The sequence below is a fragment of the Zeus faber genome (genome assembly GCF_960531495.2).
Source record: "Zeus faber genome assembly, chromosome: 13".
In the NCBI taxonomy this organism is placed as follows: Eukaryota; Metazoa; Chordata; class Actinopteri; order Zeiformes; family Zeidae; genus Zeus; species Zeus faber.
The window spans coordinates 17,883,352-17,900,748 of NC_137198.1; the positions used below are offsets into that span (position 1 = coordinate 17,883,352).

The 17,397-nt window shown below is 42.3% G+C and overlaps 3 protein-coding genes across 3 annotated transcripts; 1 reads left to right on the plus strand and 2 right to left on the minus strand.

The window, feature by feature from the left end:
- Nucleotides 1–3,088: 3,088 nt before the first annotated feature.
- On the plus strand, nucleotides 3,089–9,598 carry rhd (Rh blood group, D antigen; the record flags this gene model as incomplete). Its single annotated transcript, XM_080012420.1, has 10 exons — nucleotides 3,089–3,239; nucleotides 4,060–4,246; nucleotides 4,352–4,502; nucleotides 5,598–5,748; nucleotides 5,881–6,053; nucleotides 6,262–6,399; nucleotides 6,475–6,602; nucleotides 6,703–6,782; nucleotides 8,583–8,656; nucleotides 9,483–9,598. The coding sequence occupies 10 exons, from the start codon at nucleotides 3,089–3,091 to the stop codon at nucleotides 9,507–9,509; spliced, it is 1,260 nt and encodes a 419-aa protein (XP_079868546.1). The 3' UTR covers nucleotides 9,510–9,598.
- Nucleotides 9,552–13,053, minus strand: tmem50a (transmembrane protein 50A). Its single transcript, XM_080012419.1, has 7 exons — nucleotides 12,970–13,053; nucleotides 11,930–12,035; nucleotides 11,390–11,502; nucleotides 11,131–11,198; nucleotides 10,648–10,740; nucleotides 10,417–10,477; nucleotides 9,552–10,284 (listed from the first exon to the last, which is right to left on the minus strand). The coding sequence occupies exons 2-7, from the start codon at nucleotides 12,029–12,031 to the stop codon at nucleotides 10,239–10,241; spliced, it is 483 nt and encodes a 160-aa protein (XP_079868545.1). The 5' UTR covers nucleotides 12,032–12,035; nucleotides 12,970–13,053; the 3' UTR covers nucleotides 9,552–10,238.
- Nucleotides 13,054–13,560: 507 nt separating this feature from the next.
- On the minus strand, nucleotides 13,561–17,358 carry mgst3b (microsomal glutathione S-transferase 3b). Its single transcript, XM_080013062.1, has 4 exons — nucleotides 17,134–17,358; nucleotides 16,235–16,357; nucleotides 15,958–16,030; nucleotides 13,561–13,949 (listed from the first exon to the last, which is right to left on the minus strand). Exons 1-4 carry the CDS (start codon nucleotides 17,257–17,259, stop codon nucleotides 13,849–13,851), a joined length of 423 nt encoding a protein of 140 aa, XP_079869188.1. The 5' UTR covers nucleotides 17,260–17,358; the 3' UTR covers nucleotides 13,561–13,848.
- Nucleotides 17,359–17,397: the final 39 nt, after the last annotated feature.

Below are 17,397 nucleotides of genomic sequence, written 5' to 3' on the forward strand. Positions count from 1 at the left end.
CCGAAAGATTCTTTTTTTTTTTTCTTTTTTTTAATGACTCGTGCATCCGGAGTCACTCCGGCGAAAGAGTGAATCTTCAACTCGCAAACTGAAAATTATGACCGAGTACTCAGTGAGAGTCCAAAGCGGAAAATGCACAGAAATATAGTTATTTAATTCATAGTGAATGTGACTGGTTTTACTCTTTCACCCTCATGCCGAATGATATGACGTTGACAGGGGTCGATCATTTTTGCTGATCCGCTAAAATACACATTTTTTTGGAGAGGATTGAGCGTGAACGCAATAAAACAAAAAGTCATTTTGACAGAAGGAAATTAGTCTTGTGAGAATCACCCCCCACCCTCCCCCCTCCCATCCGCGACCAAACGAACGACTCTTTTTAGCGAGTGGTTCGTCAGGGAACGAATCTGGAAAAAAATACATGAAATAAAAGAGTCAAACCTCTCATCGCTGGTGCCAACCGCCACCTTCCTGGACGCCGCCGGGAACAGCCAATCAGCGTCTCTGTGGACAAATCCGGCACTGCCGTTTGACCAATCAGGAGGCCGCGGGGACGCTCTCTGTACAAGGATCGTTTTGAGGCCGACGGCGTCCAATCACGGAGGGATTAAAATGCTCCCTTTGTGTTTGGCACGAAAACTGTTTTTTTTTTTTTTTTTTTTACATTGTAAAAGTGTGTGTGTGTGTACTTATACAGTGTGTGCGGTCGTGTTAAAAAATAAGAAGTATAAATTATATTATTGCATCAAAACAATTGAGCGCCTGTGCAGCGGGATTTGTAGCGGTAGAGAGAAAACAGTCCCACTTTTTTTTTTCTCGCCCACAAACACGACACAACAGCTTCACCTTCCCCAATCCTCCGTTGCAGGTGCACGCGTCACAAATTAAGAAACTCATACGCTCACTTTTTTTTTTTTTTTCGCTCCAGTTGCTGCAGAGAATATGGTGCAAAACACATTCACACACCCCGCATCCACCTGTATAATGTTTCCTCGTTTACTTTTTGAACATTTACTTTTTTTTCTCGGATATTTTTCCTCCACCGACACAAGTCAATTAATACAACTGCTCGACTGCCGCGACGAGTCTCAAATGCTGTTTGGGTTTGTTTTTTTTTCGCAAGCAACCAGGCGGCCTTATAACAATATAAGATATAGAACTCTTCTACATTTTTTTGTAGAAGCTGAAAAGCTGAAATTCTAAATAATTTACACTTGCCTCTGCATAGATCGGAGCCTGCATGTCCGAGAGAATATTACATTTACATTTAGTCATTTAGCAAAAATTTAAGCAAAAATATTGTGGCTATTCAGAAGGTTAATGTTTTTGGCATAGAGCTGATTAGATCCTCACCCAGTAACAGCATTTAAAAAAAGTACATTTCATGTTTATTGGTTCAGAATTAAGCGAGTTGGAGTCGGTTTCGTAAACAAGGCTACATCTCTCAATACACGGATCTTGAGCGCCCCAAGACGGCGGACACGCATACGCACGTCAAACCGCCAACGCGGTATCTACGTTTCTATATCACTGAGATCCGCCCCCAGTAACTGAACTTAATTACAATACGCTTCCAGTAGCATGTTCAATTCCTCGCGTTTATAACAAACTACATTTCACGCAAATCGGCACCGGTACGGTCCGGGAGTCAGAGATCTGAGAGCAACACACACACACAACAACAACGACGTCAGGCTCTTTATTTTACCAAGATCAGTTCATCAGACAACAGCATGTTCTCCCTGGACAGAGTAGAAGACTGGCCAGGCTATGACATCATCCCCTTAGACAAGTCTGTCCCCCAGCGTCACAGCAAACCAAACCACCCCACGCAGGTATCACACACACACACACACACACACAAAATCTCCCACTACTAGGTAGGGCATGCTGATTAAACTAGGGTGGACAGGCATGTATCCTCAAAGCGCCGTATTCCCCAAGCAGCATCACTTCCTGCTGCCTCGACCCGATGCGAACCTGGAGTTTCCAGCCTTTACCAATCATGGAACAGTTTCCACCAAAAAGATGTGAAATAGGAAGCGCAAATATATGATCCGTGGTCAGCGACGTCATGGCCACCCCGAGTCAGACCTCGCAGTTTGTGCGTTATAATAATAAAATAGTGCGCTCCGGCTCAGTAAAATATGCTATATTTTACAATATGTCAGTATGGCAGCTTCGCCTACGACACGCCACCCAAGTGGCGTTTCCAGGGACCTCCGGCACAGAGACACAGAAGACGGGGTTGTAGAAAACACACAAGTTTATTGTGACAAGGGGGCTTGATAGAACAAGCCCCCTCGTCACAATAGGTCATGACAGGGCTCCTCTCTCCTGAGTGTGTGTGGGGATGGGGGTTTAACCTGTTGCTCGTTAGACCAACCAACAGGTATGCAGCCACTCTGATCCTGGCTCCCAATTTACCTAGATCCAGGCCTGGTGTGGCTTCTCAAACCACACCACAGTCAACAGTTGGCAACAGTTCAGGTGAGGTAAAAATTAGTTTTCATAGACTTTTGCTACAACCTGAGTTCACTACAGAATGAGTAAATCACAGGTTGTTTGCGTCATTGTCAAATTGCGCGAAGTCACACAGAACCATGTTGAAACCTCACCAGAAGAAATGACTCATATGTAAATGTACCTGGCAAAAGTAAAAATATATTTTTGGTCATGTCAATTTACACATATGTTCTGGGAATGCATTAATAATTTTATTGCCAATGCCATTTTGGAAAGCGTCTCCCTTTCCTTCAAAGATATTATTTTCTATGAATATGACCCCAAAGAAGAAAAGCATTTTAACAAGTTAATTTTGATATAGGCAAAACTTTAATATTCATAACTGCAAGTTCACAAACCACAAACCCCAATTAATTGGAGGGGGGGGTGAAGGAGATGGAACATTAAATATCCACTATTTTTCACCCCAAAAAAAGCAGTAAAAACAATCTGTATTCGAACGTCATTCAATAAAGAGGAAAATTTCCAAAAAAAGAAAAAAAACAAAAACATGTTGGGTCCACTTGACGCCCTTCACGAACGTGAAGCCTCAGACAGTCTCCACCTCAGTGCCCAGATCATGGCTCCTCACTACGCACCGAGTTTGCGTTCGCGTCTGGCGCCTCTGCTCCTTCTCTTGCAAACGGGGTTTATTGTCATTTATGCCCTTTACGTTGAGCTTGACCCCCATATCAGGACAGATGAGGCTACCTTTAAACACCTTTACTCAGGTGAGGTATTTTATATTGTGTTTGATTATGCTTTAAATATGCATTTTATGAAAACAATCTGTGACAATAATGCACCCTGTAACTTAAAGTTTTTAATATGGTTTTTGAAAATGGTAGCTGATATAAGTGGGGAAAGTCTGTGGAGCAAGTTCGGGAGGGGCTGTTTCGTTACTGTTTGCCAATGATAAGCTCATCAAGAGGGCTGCCATGGATTTTGGTGGTAACAACTATATATATTGAATAACGTGTTTTAAAGTGGTTATCCGTAAAATTATTTTGCAAAGAAAACTTTTCTTTTTATTTTGTGCCGTATTTATTTGGCTGTCACTTTATAAGAAATTGCCATTTAATATATTGTGTTATGCATACGCTCCTCTATATGTTTACATTGTTGGCCTGCCTTTACCGGTGAGAATGCACTGATCGGGCACACAGAAGTGAACGGCAGCTGTGGTGAAATTGATAAAAGGGCGTAGCTACTTGTGGTCAGTGAATTGTTGATATGATTGAACATTAAAAAAAAACAAAAAAAAACAAAACAGCATCCTCAGGTGATCAAGAAAACAAATCAATCAATAAATAGGAGAGAGACTTGGGGGAAAAGGAAGTGATCAGAGTTAGGGTAAGGGTAAACCTGGAAGTTGTAAAGAATAAAAAATAAAAATAAATAAAACTTCCAGTTTCAAGTGGTACTCTAGGAACTAGTGTAATCCACCCAACACAGACAATCTTATGGATTGACACTGTAAGTCGGACGATTTCAATCCGTGGGTGTTATTTTGGGCGTATCATGATCGACCTGTACTGCTTCTCTTTTCAGAGTTTCAGGATGTGAACGCGATAGCCATTCTAGGTTTCGGCTTTCTGGGTTCGTTCCTGGTGCGTTATGGTTTCAGCGGCTCCGGGTTCAATCTCCTCGTGGCTGCCATGGCAACCCAGTGGTCAGTCATCCTGAATGGCTTTGAGACCTGGATCGACAGAGGGAAGATCCGGCTAGATTTGAGAAGGTACTGCATGCCCTGTTCTCCGATTTGTGCTTGAGTGTTTTTCTCCGAACATCAGAATTGTGTTCATGTCCAATGTCAACGTTCCTTGATGAAACGTTTCTGTAGTTTGGTTGTTGCTGAGATGTGCACAGCGTCTGCCCTCATTTCTATGGGAGCGGTACTCGGAAAAACCAACCCTGCCCAGCTACTCCTCATCGCCCTCCTAGAAGTGACCGGGTTCGTCCTAAACGGGTGGCTCCTCCGCATGTTCCTGAAGGTAAACAAATCCTTCATTTTCCTGTGACAATCAGCCGACAGACTCGGCCTCGTGAACTAGAAACAAGTTCTGGAATATAATGTAAATTACTCCTAGTTAGAAGCAAAACACACCAAAACTTAAAGCAGACTTGCAACAAATTACTATTTATCCGACCACCCAAACAAAAATAACTCACAGTTCCTATCACTACCCTAAAGGTCTCTCTGGGAAAATAAGCGTCCCGTCACTGTCCTTGTTCAATAATCACACATGAAACAAAAAAATGTATCCAAAGGGCCCAGGTTTTGAATCCCCCTTTAAAATGCAAGAACAAAACAAAGGCAATGGATTGCAGTCCCCAAAAAAAAAAATAATAATAATCACCGGCTTCCTGGAGGGTTAACTTTGTATGGCAAGGTTGCCCCGGCACTGTCGCCTCCAGTGCATGCCAATGATGCAGCTAAAGGTCCCCAAATATTGTTATCATTGGGGTTCTAGGCACGGATAGCAAGGGCCAATCTCTTCACTTAGTCCATCACTCTTCCCCCCCCCCCTCGTGACACGCCCTAAACACTCCGGCCCTCCCTTCTCAATCTGCATTCTTGTCTGTACTTGTGTTCTTGTGAAACGTCATCAGTCGCAGCCCAAGTACTGTTCCGATTCAAAGTGCGCATCAAGCCAAGTCCAGTCCAAATTCCCGGATGTGGACTTGCTCCGCCCATTTTATCGAGGACGCATCGGCGGTGACTTGTGTGGACTTGGGACAGCCAAATATCCCAGAATGCATTTCGCACCGCCTGCTCTCTTTCCCTCCACCTGTTTAAAGGGAGAGTGCACAGTGAACAGGGAAGTGATGTCATGACCATGATGATAACCGGTTGTCATCTTATGTGGTAAAGCTTGAACGAATAACACAGATGAAGGTTACACCTTGCAAGGGATGACTGTTTCCACCATATCATGTCTGCATTCACCCACTCACACCTGTGGAGGTGTCACATCCCCCTCACTTCAGTTCTTAACTTGGACGCTTCTGATGCAGGTGATACAGGTGCCCGAGCTCCACTGGTCTAATACTATGTGTATCTGTGCTTGCCATGTGTATTTGTGTAGGTCCCGTTTTTGAGTTGCATCATGCACCTTCATACTTTCGGGGCATTCTTTGGGCTGATGCTAACATGGGTTCTATCTCGGGAAGGATCCGACAACAGGCACCTCGAGAAAGAGAAAACCGGCGGCAAAACAGGGCTTTTCTCTTGGTTGGGTCTGTACTGAACTATTAGTTTCTGTTAAAAAATGTTGGAAAAAAAAAAAAAAGTACAATTCCCACCGGGCGGGCCGCACTCTCGTTGGTAATCATGCAGCCTGTGTGTGTGTATGTGTGTGCGCTTTCCAGGGAACGCGTTTTTGTGGATGTTCTGGCCCAGCTTTAACTCCGTCCTCATAGACGACCCCTATCTTCGGAGGAAGCCGGGGGCCATCTACAGCACCTACTTAGCCCTGGCTGTCAGCGCTGTGACGGCTGCTGCTATGTCAGCGTTGACCAGCCCCGGAGGAAAATTCAACACGGTATGATTCAAGACGTGAGATATCAATGATTGTACTGTAATGGACGGGGTCACTAATGAGCGGGGAAACAAACCGTAAGGGGATGAGAGCTGAGGAAGGACTCTCTGAATTAGGGAGAAAGGCCTGTTGCTCCACATCCCCAAATGTACAGTAGATGAGGGTGCCGTGTTTTAAAATGTGGTTCATGTTTTGTTTTGCTCTCCGGCAGAACCATATGCAGAGGTGCAGCCTCGCTGGAGGCGTCGCCATCGGGCTGTGCGTGTCAGTGGTTCACGCGCCGTGGGTCGCGATGACGATCGGATTGGCCGCGGCCGTGATATCTACGCTGGGGTTTCGTTACCTGAAGGTTTTTTTTTTGATCCGCAAATATTAATCGTCATTTTGTTGTGGCTGCCTTTTCCTGAGCGCTGTTGTCTTCCAGCTCCACATGCAGGACGCCTTCGACTGCCACGACACCTGCGCTGTTCTCAGTGTACACGGACTCCCTGGGCTGCTGGGGTGGCTGGCGCACCTCCTCTTGCAGATGACGCAGTCTCAGGGCCTTACCATGTAAACAAACAAAACGACACACTTATCGTGACGTAACTGACGGAACTCCACGTACACACGCCGCCGCAACATCTGACGGTCTAACTGCTCTCTGTCCCAGGATCATCCGGTTCGCTGTGTTCCATATCGCCACTCTCCTCATCACTCTGAGTCTCAGCATGGCCATGGGACTGATCACAGGTGACTTTTCTTCGAGCTCTGGAAGTTTCTCCAATAAACTGCTTCCCAGGATCCTACGAGAGGGAAGGAGAACGGCATGATGGTGGCCAGGCTGGCTAAGTTAAAGGAGAAATACATCGTGTTCCAAATTATATTTTCCTCCGATTTTCCTAAATAGTCGATGCAAATGACAGTCAGTATAATTTTCAAGTCATCAACCGTTAGGGTATCATTTGAATGTTATTGAACAAACCTCCCAATGATAACAGTATTTATTTTCAAAAATAAAAAACTCAAAATGCACTGTTCCAAATTATTATGCACAACAGAGTTTCGAAACATTTTATCGGTTGTAAAGAACTGAAAATGGTCATTTGTTGAATGTGCAGCATTAGGAGGTCATGTTTACTGAAATCAAAAGCTATTTCAATCAAAAGCATCTTAACAGGCTAAGTTACATGTTAACATAGGACCCTTCTTTGATATCACCTTCACATTTCTTGCATCGATTAAACTTGTGAGTTTCTGCTTGAATTTCTTTGCAGGACGTCAGAACAGCCTCCCAGAGCTGCTGTTTTGATGCCAACTGCCTCCCCCCTCATAGATCTTTAGCTTGAGGATGCTCCAAAGGTTCTCAATAGGGTTAAGGTCAGGGGAGGATGGGGGCCACACCATGAGTTTCTCTCCTTTTATGCCCATAGCAGCCAAGGACACAGAGGTATTCTTTGCAGCATGAGATGCATTGTCATGCAGATGATTTTGCTACCATGAAAGAAAGTTGTCAGTCAGAAACCCTATATACTTTGCCAAGGTCATGTTCACACCTTCAGGGATCTACCAGCTCTCTCCCCATGATTGCGGCCCAAAACATGACTCCGTCACCTCCTTGCTGACGTCGCAGCCTTGTTCGGACATGGTGGCCATCCACCAACTACTCCATCCATCTGGACCATCCAGGGTTGCACCGCACTCATCAGTAAACAAGACTGTTTGAAATGAGTCTTCATGTATTTCTGGGCCCACTGCAACCGTTTCTGCTTGTGAGCATTGGTTAGGGCCCAATAGTAGGTTTATGCACAACTGCAAGCCTCTGGAGGATCCTACACCTTGAGGTTCGCAGGACTCCAGAGGCACCAGCAGCTTCAAATACCTGTTTGCTGCTCTGTAATGGCATTTTAGCAGCTGCTCTCTTAATACCATGAATTTGTCTGGCAGAAATCTTCCTCATTATGCCTTTATCTGCACAAACCCGTCTGTGCTCTGAATCAGCCACAAATCTCTTCACAGTACGATGATCACGCTTAAGTTTTCTAATGTTTTCATGCCTTGTCCAAGGCATTGCACTATTTGACACTTTTCGGCAGCAGAGATCCTTTTTCTTTCCCATATTGCTTGAAACCTGTGGCTGCTTAATAATGTGGAACGTCCTTCTTAAGGAGTTTTCCTTTAATTGGGCTCACCTGGCAAACTAATTATCACAGGTGTCTGAGATTGATTTCAGTGATCCAAAGAGCCCTGAGACACAATACCATCCATGAGTTTCATTGAAAAACAAAAAATGTAATGTTTATGACACTTCAATCCAATTTGCATAATAATTTGGAATGCGGTGTAATGCTCAACCTAACCACATGCTCAGCTGAATATTAAAACAAAATCATATTGCTATATCCATTCGATGCTTATTCACACATTCAACATTTTAGGAAAATATCAGCCCAAATATTCCGTTGTGCTTACGTTGAAAAGTGTAATTCAGTATTGTACATATGTAATATAGTATACTATGTGTACCTAATACCTGCATGTTGTTCTGTAAAGGACTGTTGCTTAGGTGGGCCTTCTGCAGACCACCCCAGGACAGAAAATGTTTTGATGACCAGGCCTTTTGGGAGGTATGTGATCAGTGGTGTGAAGTCAAAAAAAAAAAAAAAATGCTTTGTTACTGCAATTCATTATTTTAACTTGAGATATAATATTTCTGCCGACTTTTACTCAGCTACATTTAGCCCCAGAAAAGTGTACTCTGCTTTTACGCCGATACATCTCCCCCTCGAACACCTTCTCACCATCTCGATACCAGATAAAATGGGAGGAAAACTGGGAGTAAATTATGTTGGTGAAGCCAGTTAACGCAAGGTTCATGTCAGTGAAGCAGGGTTCATGTCCAGCAGCAAGCTCAGTGTAAACAACACACTCAAGCCTGTGTTCAGAGTTGCCAGGTCTGTGGTTTTCCCATGGAATTGGGCTACTTTGGGTGTTAAAGGGGGTTGTTTTGGCCTGTCATGGAGACCTGGCAACCCTGCCAGTGTTAAGTTTCGTTTTTGAGGAAGCTGAAAAATACAGAAATGTTGACAACCAGCATAGCAAAAAAAAAAAAAAATCTAAGCTCATAGCAAAAAAATTAATAAAAGAGGCTTTTTTCCTTCTTCCACAGCTTTTACTTTTGATACTTAAATACCTTTAATATCAGCTATTTTAAGACTTTTACTCAAGTACTGTTCTAATGAGTGACTTTCAATTTTGCCGGAGGAGTTCTTTTTTTAGTAATATATCACAACTTTTACTCAAGTGTAGCTTTACAGTACTTTTTCCACTACTGTATGTAATCAACACTATCTTGAAATAAGCAATTCAATAAACTCACTAATGGCAGTATTAACCTGGTGGTAAACCATGCCTCAAAGCATGTGCACTAATGCAGAAATGTACGTTTTACAGTTTCCCCATCTGGCTGAGCGGAAATAAAGGGAAGAGTGGAAAAAAACAGAGGCCAACCATTTAATGACGGAAGCGTTTTGTCATTAATTTGTTTTATATTATTGTATGTATTTGCACTTACTTTTCATGAACAGTCTGTCATTAAAATGTGTTGGGTTTTCTTAGGCGTAACTTCTTAGAATGTTCTCCCTTTGTGGACAGTTTTGTTATTTCGTAGACATCTCCATCCCAGGCAAAGCCCAACATGGTACAGCTGGTACAGTCAGAAGTACAACGTCATTAATTTCACAATAAATCTGTTTGACTTCACAGTCTCAGCCTCAAAGTTGTGTCACTTTGTCAAGTACAAACGCTCATGCGATGACCTTGAGAACACACGTGTAGTTTTATGAAATATACCTTAACTATTTGACAGTTTAAATGAATGGCATACACACAAGTGGTGCTAGACTTGTAATAAAAAAGAAAAACAGTTCAAAATATGTTAACCAACCATTATATATATCAACCCTTGATATATGAGAGATGCAAAGATGTGTCACTTCTGTAAAAACACATGAAAGGAAACCCCTTTTTCAAGGAATCGAACTGGACCAACAGGCTCAGAAAGTAACCAATCCGTCTTTATACACCACACAGTATAAATTAACCGTATGCTTCTCGGAAAGCTAAAACAAAAAAAAGTAATTATATGAAGTGAATTAATGCAAATGAATATTGCCAGAAGCTGGAGAATAAAGGTGACGGAAGAAGACGCTACTGCCACAGATCCTCAGTGCGTCCAAACTTGAAGACCAAGCCGCTGGAGGAGAGAAAGAAGAGCCTTGGATTACCAAGCTGCATGTTGTTTTTACCCGCAAAGGTTTCACATAAAATAAACCGATATGGCAGAATTTCCTAAAGTCGATAAATCATCAAAACACAATTGACTTACCCGAAGAAAATGAAGGCATTTTGGAAGAAAATGGCGATACCGGGATACATGATAGGCTTTTCTGTGGAAGAGAAAGACACGCATGATAAAAGTATTTTTAACAGTGACTTCATTTAATTTCTGCAAAATACAAGTCATTGAAACATGTCCACTATGAAAACCTGACGTTAGACGCCATTTCTACAAATGAAACAACGCGTTGAGGCGGGCTCAATAAGACACGGGACTCACGGGGCACCACGAAGCCCCCGAACAGGATCCACATGGAGGCGATGAGGGAGCCAAAAGCCAGCATGAAGCCAATGAAAAGCCAAACGCGAGCTCCTGCACAAAGAGATAAGGAAGGACCGGTTAATCACGTGACACAACGCGGTGCATGGTGGGGTGTGTTTCACACAAGATAACGGCCCAGTTAGTGCAATCCAAATCCAATCTAAAAACCGAATTATGCCAGCCCGCTGCAGGGAGCACGTGAGCATCTTCAGCTTGGCTGCTAATCCCATTATGGTTTTTTTATTTTTTTACATGCAGGCCAGCTGATTGCTGTACCGAGCCTTGTATTAGATCTTGAAATATTTATTTTGATGCATCAGCGCGACATAAGCAATAGGCATGTTGGGAACATAGACTTGCGTGTTGCAAAGTGAAAAACAGAAAGAGGCTGATTTGGGAATCGCAATGAAAATATCGTTTTCAAACGTTCTCTTCCTGTACCTGTCTGTCCCATGCATCCTTCACTGTAGCTGTCCCCTCTCACTTGTCCATTTGACACAGCGTTTATCCTAGAGATAAAATAAAGAGCGTAAATAAAAAGGCATTCATATATTTTCTTCCGTCACTCGTGAATAATAAAAACTATTCTTTGAAGAGTTCAGAAGAGGATATGTCTTTAGGTTATAACCACTAAGAAACACGATTATCTTGTGGATAAAGCTCTGAGAAAGGTATCAGGAGAGGGTTGAGAAGTTATTACATGAGGAAGGCTAATGTAGCAATGACTCCGCAGGTGTGATATGCATGATGAAATTGTGGCTCCTCGGGAAATTTCACCGCCGCGTCAATGATGATCCACCAGCCGGTGAAAAACTGAAAAAAAAAAAAAAGAGATGTAAGCTTTCGAGTTTAAATCATTCATGCAAGAACCTTAATGAGAAGTCCCTGAAAAAAAAAATAATAACAACATCTTCACAGAAAAAAATATAACAGAGGGTGTTATTTTTTTTAAATACACATAGGATTTGCCCGATGAAGAGCGGGTTCTATGTTAAAGGACAAAAAAAAGTTTGCCAACCGGCGTGCAGTCACTTCTTTCATTGGAATTGACATAATATTACATATCTATTGTTATATATAATTACATAATGATCACATCAGCATGAGCACTACAACCCCTGTGTGTACAGTACACTTGCTTGACCAATGAAATTACAGAACAACAGCCCAAAATCCCACTGGCTACACAAGTGTACAGTCTGAAACAGTGGGAAAGTAATATATAGTGATGATAACATACCAGGACTCCAGCTGCTATAGATGCAATTGTGTTTCTTCTCTCGCCCCAGTCGACGTTGCACTCGCAGTCTCCACACCGGATCCCATCCAGAAACCCTGACATGACTCTGACAAAACATTAATTAAAGAAATGAGTGGCATAAAAACAAGTGGTGACAGTGCCACAAAAATAACTTGTGAGATATATGTCCACCTATCGCACAACAGTGATTTATTGCCATTTAAGATTGGAACATAATAATGTAGGTAGAGGGTTAAATTGCCTGACATCAACAGAGGGAAGCGCACTTCATTCACATTCTATTTATTGCTTTATTTATTTCAAACATTGGTTCAAAAATTATTATTTTTTTGCTGAAAACACGTAAATCGAGAATCAAACTATTCTACAGAAAGATGCCCATCAAGATTGTGTAACACTTGTGACAGCTTTGTATACCTGACCACAATTTGCTCCATCATGAAAGGCGGACCCCGCCACCAACAATGGAAACATATAGAGGAGCACATCACAACGCAAATACATTGAATTCTTCTTCCTTAAAAAAAAAAAAAAAGTGCCAGCGACCCAAAGTATCAAATATGGGATTTCGGAAACAAAATAATGTCAAGGATTACCACTTTAAAAAACAATTCACGGTCCAACGGCGAAAATGAAAATGCCCAAGCGCAGTCACGGTGCGTTCTTGACGCTTCTCCCGATCAGTACCGGTTTCGTCCGCATTGCATCAACACTTGCGCGAGTAAAACGTACACAAACAAAGGCAATGTTGACGAGCTTTTATCCGATCGCAAAACCAACGACATCTCCAGAGTTGTTACGAGTCGTAACACACGCGACAGAGCTTCCCAAGCCTTTTGTTCGCGATCAGTCCGGGAGCGTTTCCTTGGAGGCGGCCAACTTCACGTCGCGTTTGACCAAACAAGAAAAAAATCAAGACGACGCCGACATTCTACGTCGACAGCGTCGTCCTGGGCTCCAAAAGCAAACACTTGAAGCACGGTGAGCCGCCGTGCTCTGGTATTTAAATGGAATCTTACCCTTTCTTCGTCTGTTTTGATGCGGACCCCCCTGAAACGCAATTCCTGACTTTACTTCCGAGACGGCTTTGCCGTGCGCATGCGCACTCCACACCCTTTGGACGGCCGCCTCTGCGCTTCAAGGAGATGCGCAGTTTGAGAAAATACAACGACGCTTGTTTATATTGAATAAATGTAATTACAATTATAATAGTAAATGAATGTGCTAATTATTAATACATTATTTAATATTATTTTGTAAAAAAAAACAACAACAATGGATTCAGGAAAATACATGAAATAAATCTTTTCAACCTGATTTTATGATCCGATCATCCCGAGTCTCAAGAATGTAATTTTCACGTGTTTCCTCCTTGAAACGTAATTCAAGACTTTTCTTCTTCATAAAAGCTGATGAGAGGTCAATTTAGAATTTAGAATTAGTATTAAGTGACATGGTGACTGCTGATAATTCTGTTGTTCACACTCCAGTAAATCAGAATCAGAATCAGAATCAGAAATACTTTAATAATCCCAGGGGGAAATTACTGAAGTCTTAGATAGGTGAATAGTACTATAGTATAAGTAACAATGAAGTGCTAAAACATCTGATTAAACTCACAATTAAAGTCCTTTTTATTGCAAACATTTTTTTTTACAAAATAGAAGTGAACAAATGTCAAAAAGAAGATAATCATTATTAACAAGGACTACAACAACACAATCGGTACATTCAGCTTCCAATTGGTGTGATACAATCATTGAAAGAGCTATACAATTAAAGTCTAATGAAATATTTGGATATAGTGAAGGAAGACATTATTAAAGACATTATTACAATATAGAAGACAATGTTGATGCTGCACTGTCTTCTTCCAGATGTATGCTGACTACAACGGCTTAAAAGAGTCCAAGCAATTGCAAAGCCACAGCGATGGATATAATGATAACTCCTAAATATCCAATGTACCCATAGGCACCGTTCATCCTCTTGGCAGGATCTGGAATTAAAAAGTAGAGAGATACAGCAACTTAACACTAAGCAACTCCAAGAATGATCCTATTCTAATCATTTACCGGATGTCATTATTTCACGTCTGACTTAATTTTTGCTTTAAAAAAAGACAATAATAGACTTGACCTCAATAGTCCATGGAGTATTGCCAAAGAGTGGGTTTCAAAGGGGGCAAAGTGTTAAAAAAATGTCAAGAACATTAAGGGCAGAAGGCCCAGGATCTGAGGTGTTAAAACAACACTATGTACCTTTTTTGTGCCTTAAAATAACAGCTTCAGAATTATTTTTAATGGTACACTGACTTATAATATGGAGAATGATCAAGAATGGAATCTCAAGTGTGAGAGTGATTTTTTTTTTTTTACAGTAAATACAACTATAGGAGAATACAATGGATGAAGACAGACAACAAAAGTGATATACCACTATCACTTTGGTTGTCTTTCTTTGTCTATTTTATTCTTCTTGTTGGTGTAAAGTCTTCTGCATTACCACCAGATTCTGGACTGGAGCAGTTGTATAGTTTTTCATACGTCAGCAGACTAATTTGCATAATCTTCACGGGTCTTTATACTGTGGTGGAAATGCAGACAACAACAGGCTGAAGGAACCTTTTAGGTCCTTGAAAAAAGTTCCTGGGACTAAAGACTCCGGGTACTTTGGGTGTAAACGTGGCTTATGTAACTTCTGTGTTTGGGTAAAAAAAAAAAACACAGGAAAGGTGAGCTACTTTAAAGTTCTCTTAAAAAACGATACAATATAAACTTTCCAGTCAAAATGTCTGAAAATAATGCTCATACAAAACGTAGCCACCCCACCTTCCTGACTCCGTAGATGAGACGGGCCAGTGGTGCGCTGGGCCGCCGGCCACCGGCCCCCACGCCATTCCTAACTTTCATTGCACCATGGGGTTTGTTTCACCCACTGACTCGCGCGTGCAAGCAGATTTGCCAGGCCTACACGTCAACGTAACCTAAACGTAGGAGGGGGCCGACCCCCGTGCCCTCTCTCGGAGAGAGGCTCTGGGGGATCCGTGGACGGAGTGCTCACTGAAGCAACGAGGTCCGTGCATGGGGCGCTGTAGTACCATTTTCACACCCAAATTAGCGGCTTTACCCTGCTAATTTTGAACTTAAACCTGCTAAAAATAGGTGATTTATGCCTTTCCCATTACCAGGAGAAATGCAGTTTTTTTCTGGTGCGTCGCATTCAACGTCATGACACGTTGGAAAAGGTGCGTGTCATGGTTTCAGTGTGATTGGGAACAAAACAGTAGAGGAGACAACTACTTCAACAACAGGATTCAACTGTAAAAATTAAAAAAAAAAAAAAAAAAGTATTTTGAGCCACATAAAAGAACAGATCCTTCATGAATGACCCAAACACTACGGTAGAAGCAGCATGGAGCACCATGCTACGGGTGCGTGCACCGGCCGCACACCAGGGGTTCCCCGCTGTGGTCCCCACGGTGCGATACTGTAGGGGCGGCAAATCCCAATTACCAAAAGTTACATAGTGCTGCTTTAAGATATGGGACTTTTTCTTCGATCTTTTTTTTTTTTTTTTTTAACCTGTGCTGTCAGCGTGCTGGGCATACAACACAGAGTATTTGTATTCCATTTGCATCCAGGACAGAGTTAGTCTGCAAGACGAGTTCAAGTTCTCAACCTTGTATCTTTTTTTCCATAAAAATAGTCAATTCAACTTTAAGGCATTCTTTTTTTTTGTGATAATAATGTAGGCGAATGACTTCGAAAAATAGTCTCATGTTAAAATGTCTACAAACAATAAAATGTGGAGCTTTATAAGGTTTCCGTTTACAATTCTTTGCACCTATACAAACATTTCCCTGTCTTTATCTTAAAGTATGCTTAGAGCTCTCATTAAAAGTGGCAGTTTCTCAATGTTGCACATGACCCTTAGCCTGTATCCCATGTGTAAATGATTAAACTGGGGGAAGGTAAAGAACAAAGCTGTAAAGCTCCTCGCCTTACCTCCAGTGTAGTAGCCCCATGCGTAGGAGAACCTGCTGGTCACCCAGATGGCCCCAAGCACGGACGCCGCTACCTGAAAATTATTAAGGCAAACAATTTGAGGGGGAAAAGTAAAAGGTGTGTGTGCATGTATGACAGATGAAAGAAGATATGCTGAGTCATTGTGACTTGATCTTCGGCGATAAAAGATCAAAATAAAACCAACCCAAACGGAAAAAAAGGTGAACGTATCTGCAGAGGTTGAAAGATACCAGCCGTCAATCGTACGAATACGTACGGGATAGACAAGAGCTGCAATGGTCTGGAAGACGAGCCACTGTGGGTAGACCTCCAGGGTGTTCTGGTGCGCTCTCTGGATGCAGTTGAACACCGGCTCCTTGTCACTGTACATAGTGGGATACTGGAAATGGAGACAAACACGAAACACAAGCAAAGTGAATAAACTGGCTTCACAGCAAACATAGCGACTCAGGTATTAACTTAAGAATAGTTTCTAAATAAGGGACGCGCGGTCAGGCCTCCGCAGCCACACAGCGAGGACAGAGAGACTGAGACTGAGTTTCTTCCCACAAGCCATAAGAACTGTCAATGCTGAACTCACCAGGGGCCCTCAGTGAGACACACACATAGCCCCCACTGCCTTACTGTACTCTACGTTACATACTGTGCTGCATTCTGTACTGCATTCTGTATTGTTACTGTATTGCTGTGCCGTACTGTTGTATAACTGTACTGTATCTCAACACACACCACCTCTCTTTATTCACATGCCACTTTACACATATCTGTATATAAATAATAGTATATTCCTCTTGTTTCTATATACTCTTATTTTATTGTATTTACTAACTGGCTTACGTTGTAGTTATTGTGCATAATCTCCGGGTGCGTTGCAATGACATTTCTGTGCATATATGTATGATCATATGTATAAGTATGTGATAAATAAACATCTTGAATCTTGATAATTAGTGCACATTTAAGAAAACTGTAACAACATATAACATAATATAATAACAACATTATAACATAAAGTCAACATGTTGTGAACAATAAGCAACATAAGTATATAGTAATAACATATTATATAACAATATATAACAGGTCATTGACCCCCATTCCGGGCGCTTGGAAGGACGAATCCAGCAAACGCCGGGGATTGGCACACGCAGCTACCTTGACGTCGTACTTCTTCCTCGCGGCTCCAACCTTGATCCCGAGGTACGAAAGCATGATCCAGCTGTAGAGGAACGTCAGGATGACATAGCCGTAGGCGGCGGGCAGCGCCTGCGGAGCGTGCATCTCGGCGGCGGTAATGCGCCTCCGGAGCGCGGGGCAGGCGATTTATTCGGGAGGGCCGGAAAGAATCACGCTCGGTATTCAAGTCTCGCGAGATCAATGGCCGCTCGTTTAAAAGAAAAGAAAACGTGAATTGATCGC

Bases quoted from the DNA above. Each gene is read 5' to 3' on its own strand.
- tmem50a (XM_080012419.1), bottom strand. From the start codon at position 12,031: ATGTCAGGGTTTCTGGATGGGATCCGGTGTGGAGACTGCGAGTGCAAC. The intron at 11,503-11,929 runs GTATGTTATCAT...TTTTTTTTTCAG, and splicing joins CTATAGCAGCTGGAGTCCTG to TTTTTCACCGGCTGGTGGAT. The intron at 10,741-11,130 runs GTACAGGAAGAG...CTCTTTGTGCAG, and splicing joins AGGATGCATGGGACAGACAG to GAGCTCGCGTTTGGCTTTTC.
- mgst3b (XM_080013062.1), bottom strand. From the start codon at position 17,259: ATGCACGCTCCGCAGGCGCTGCCCGCCGCCTACGGCTATGTCATCCTG. The intron at 16,031-16,234 runs GTACGTATTCGT...AATAATTTTCAG, and splicing joins TTGCAGCTCTTGTCTATCCC to GTAGCGGCGTCCGTGCTTGG. The intron at 13,950-15,957 runs GTAAGGCGAGGA...TTTTAATTCCAG, and splicing joins ATGGGGCTACTACACTGGAG to ATCCTGCCAAGAGGATGAAC.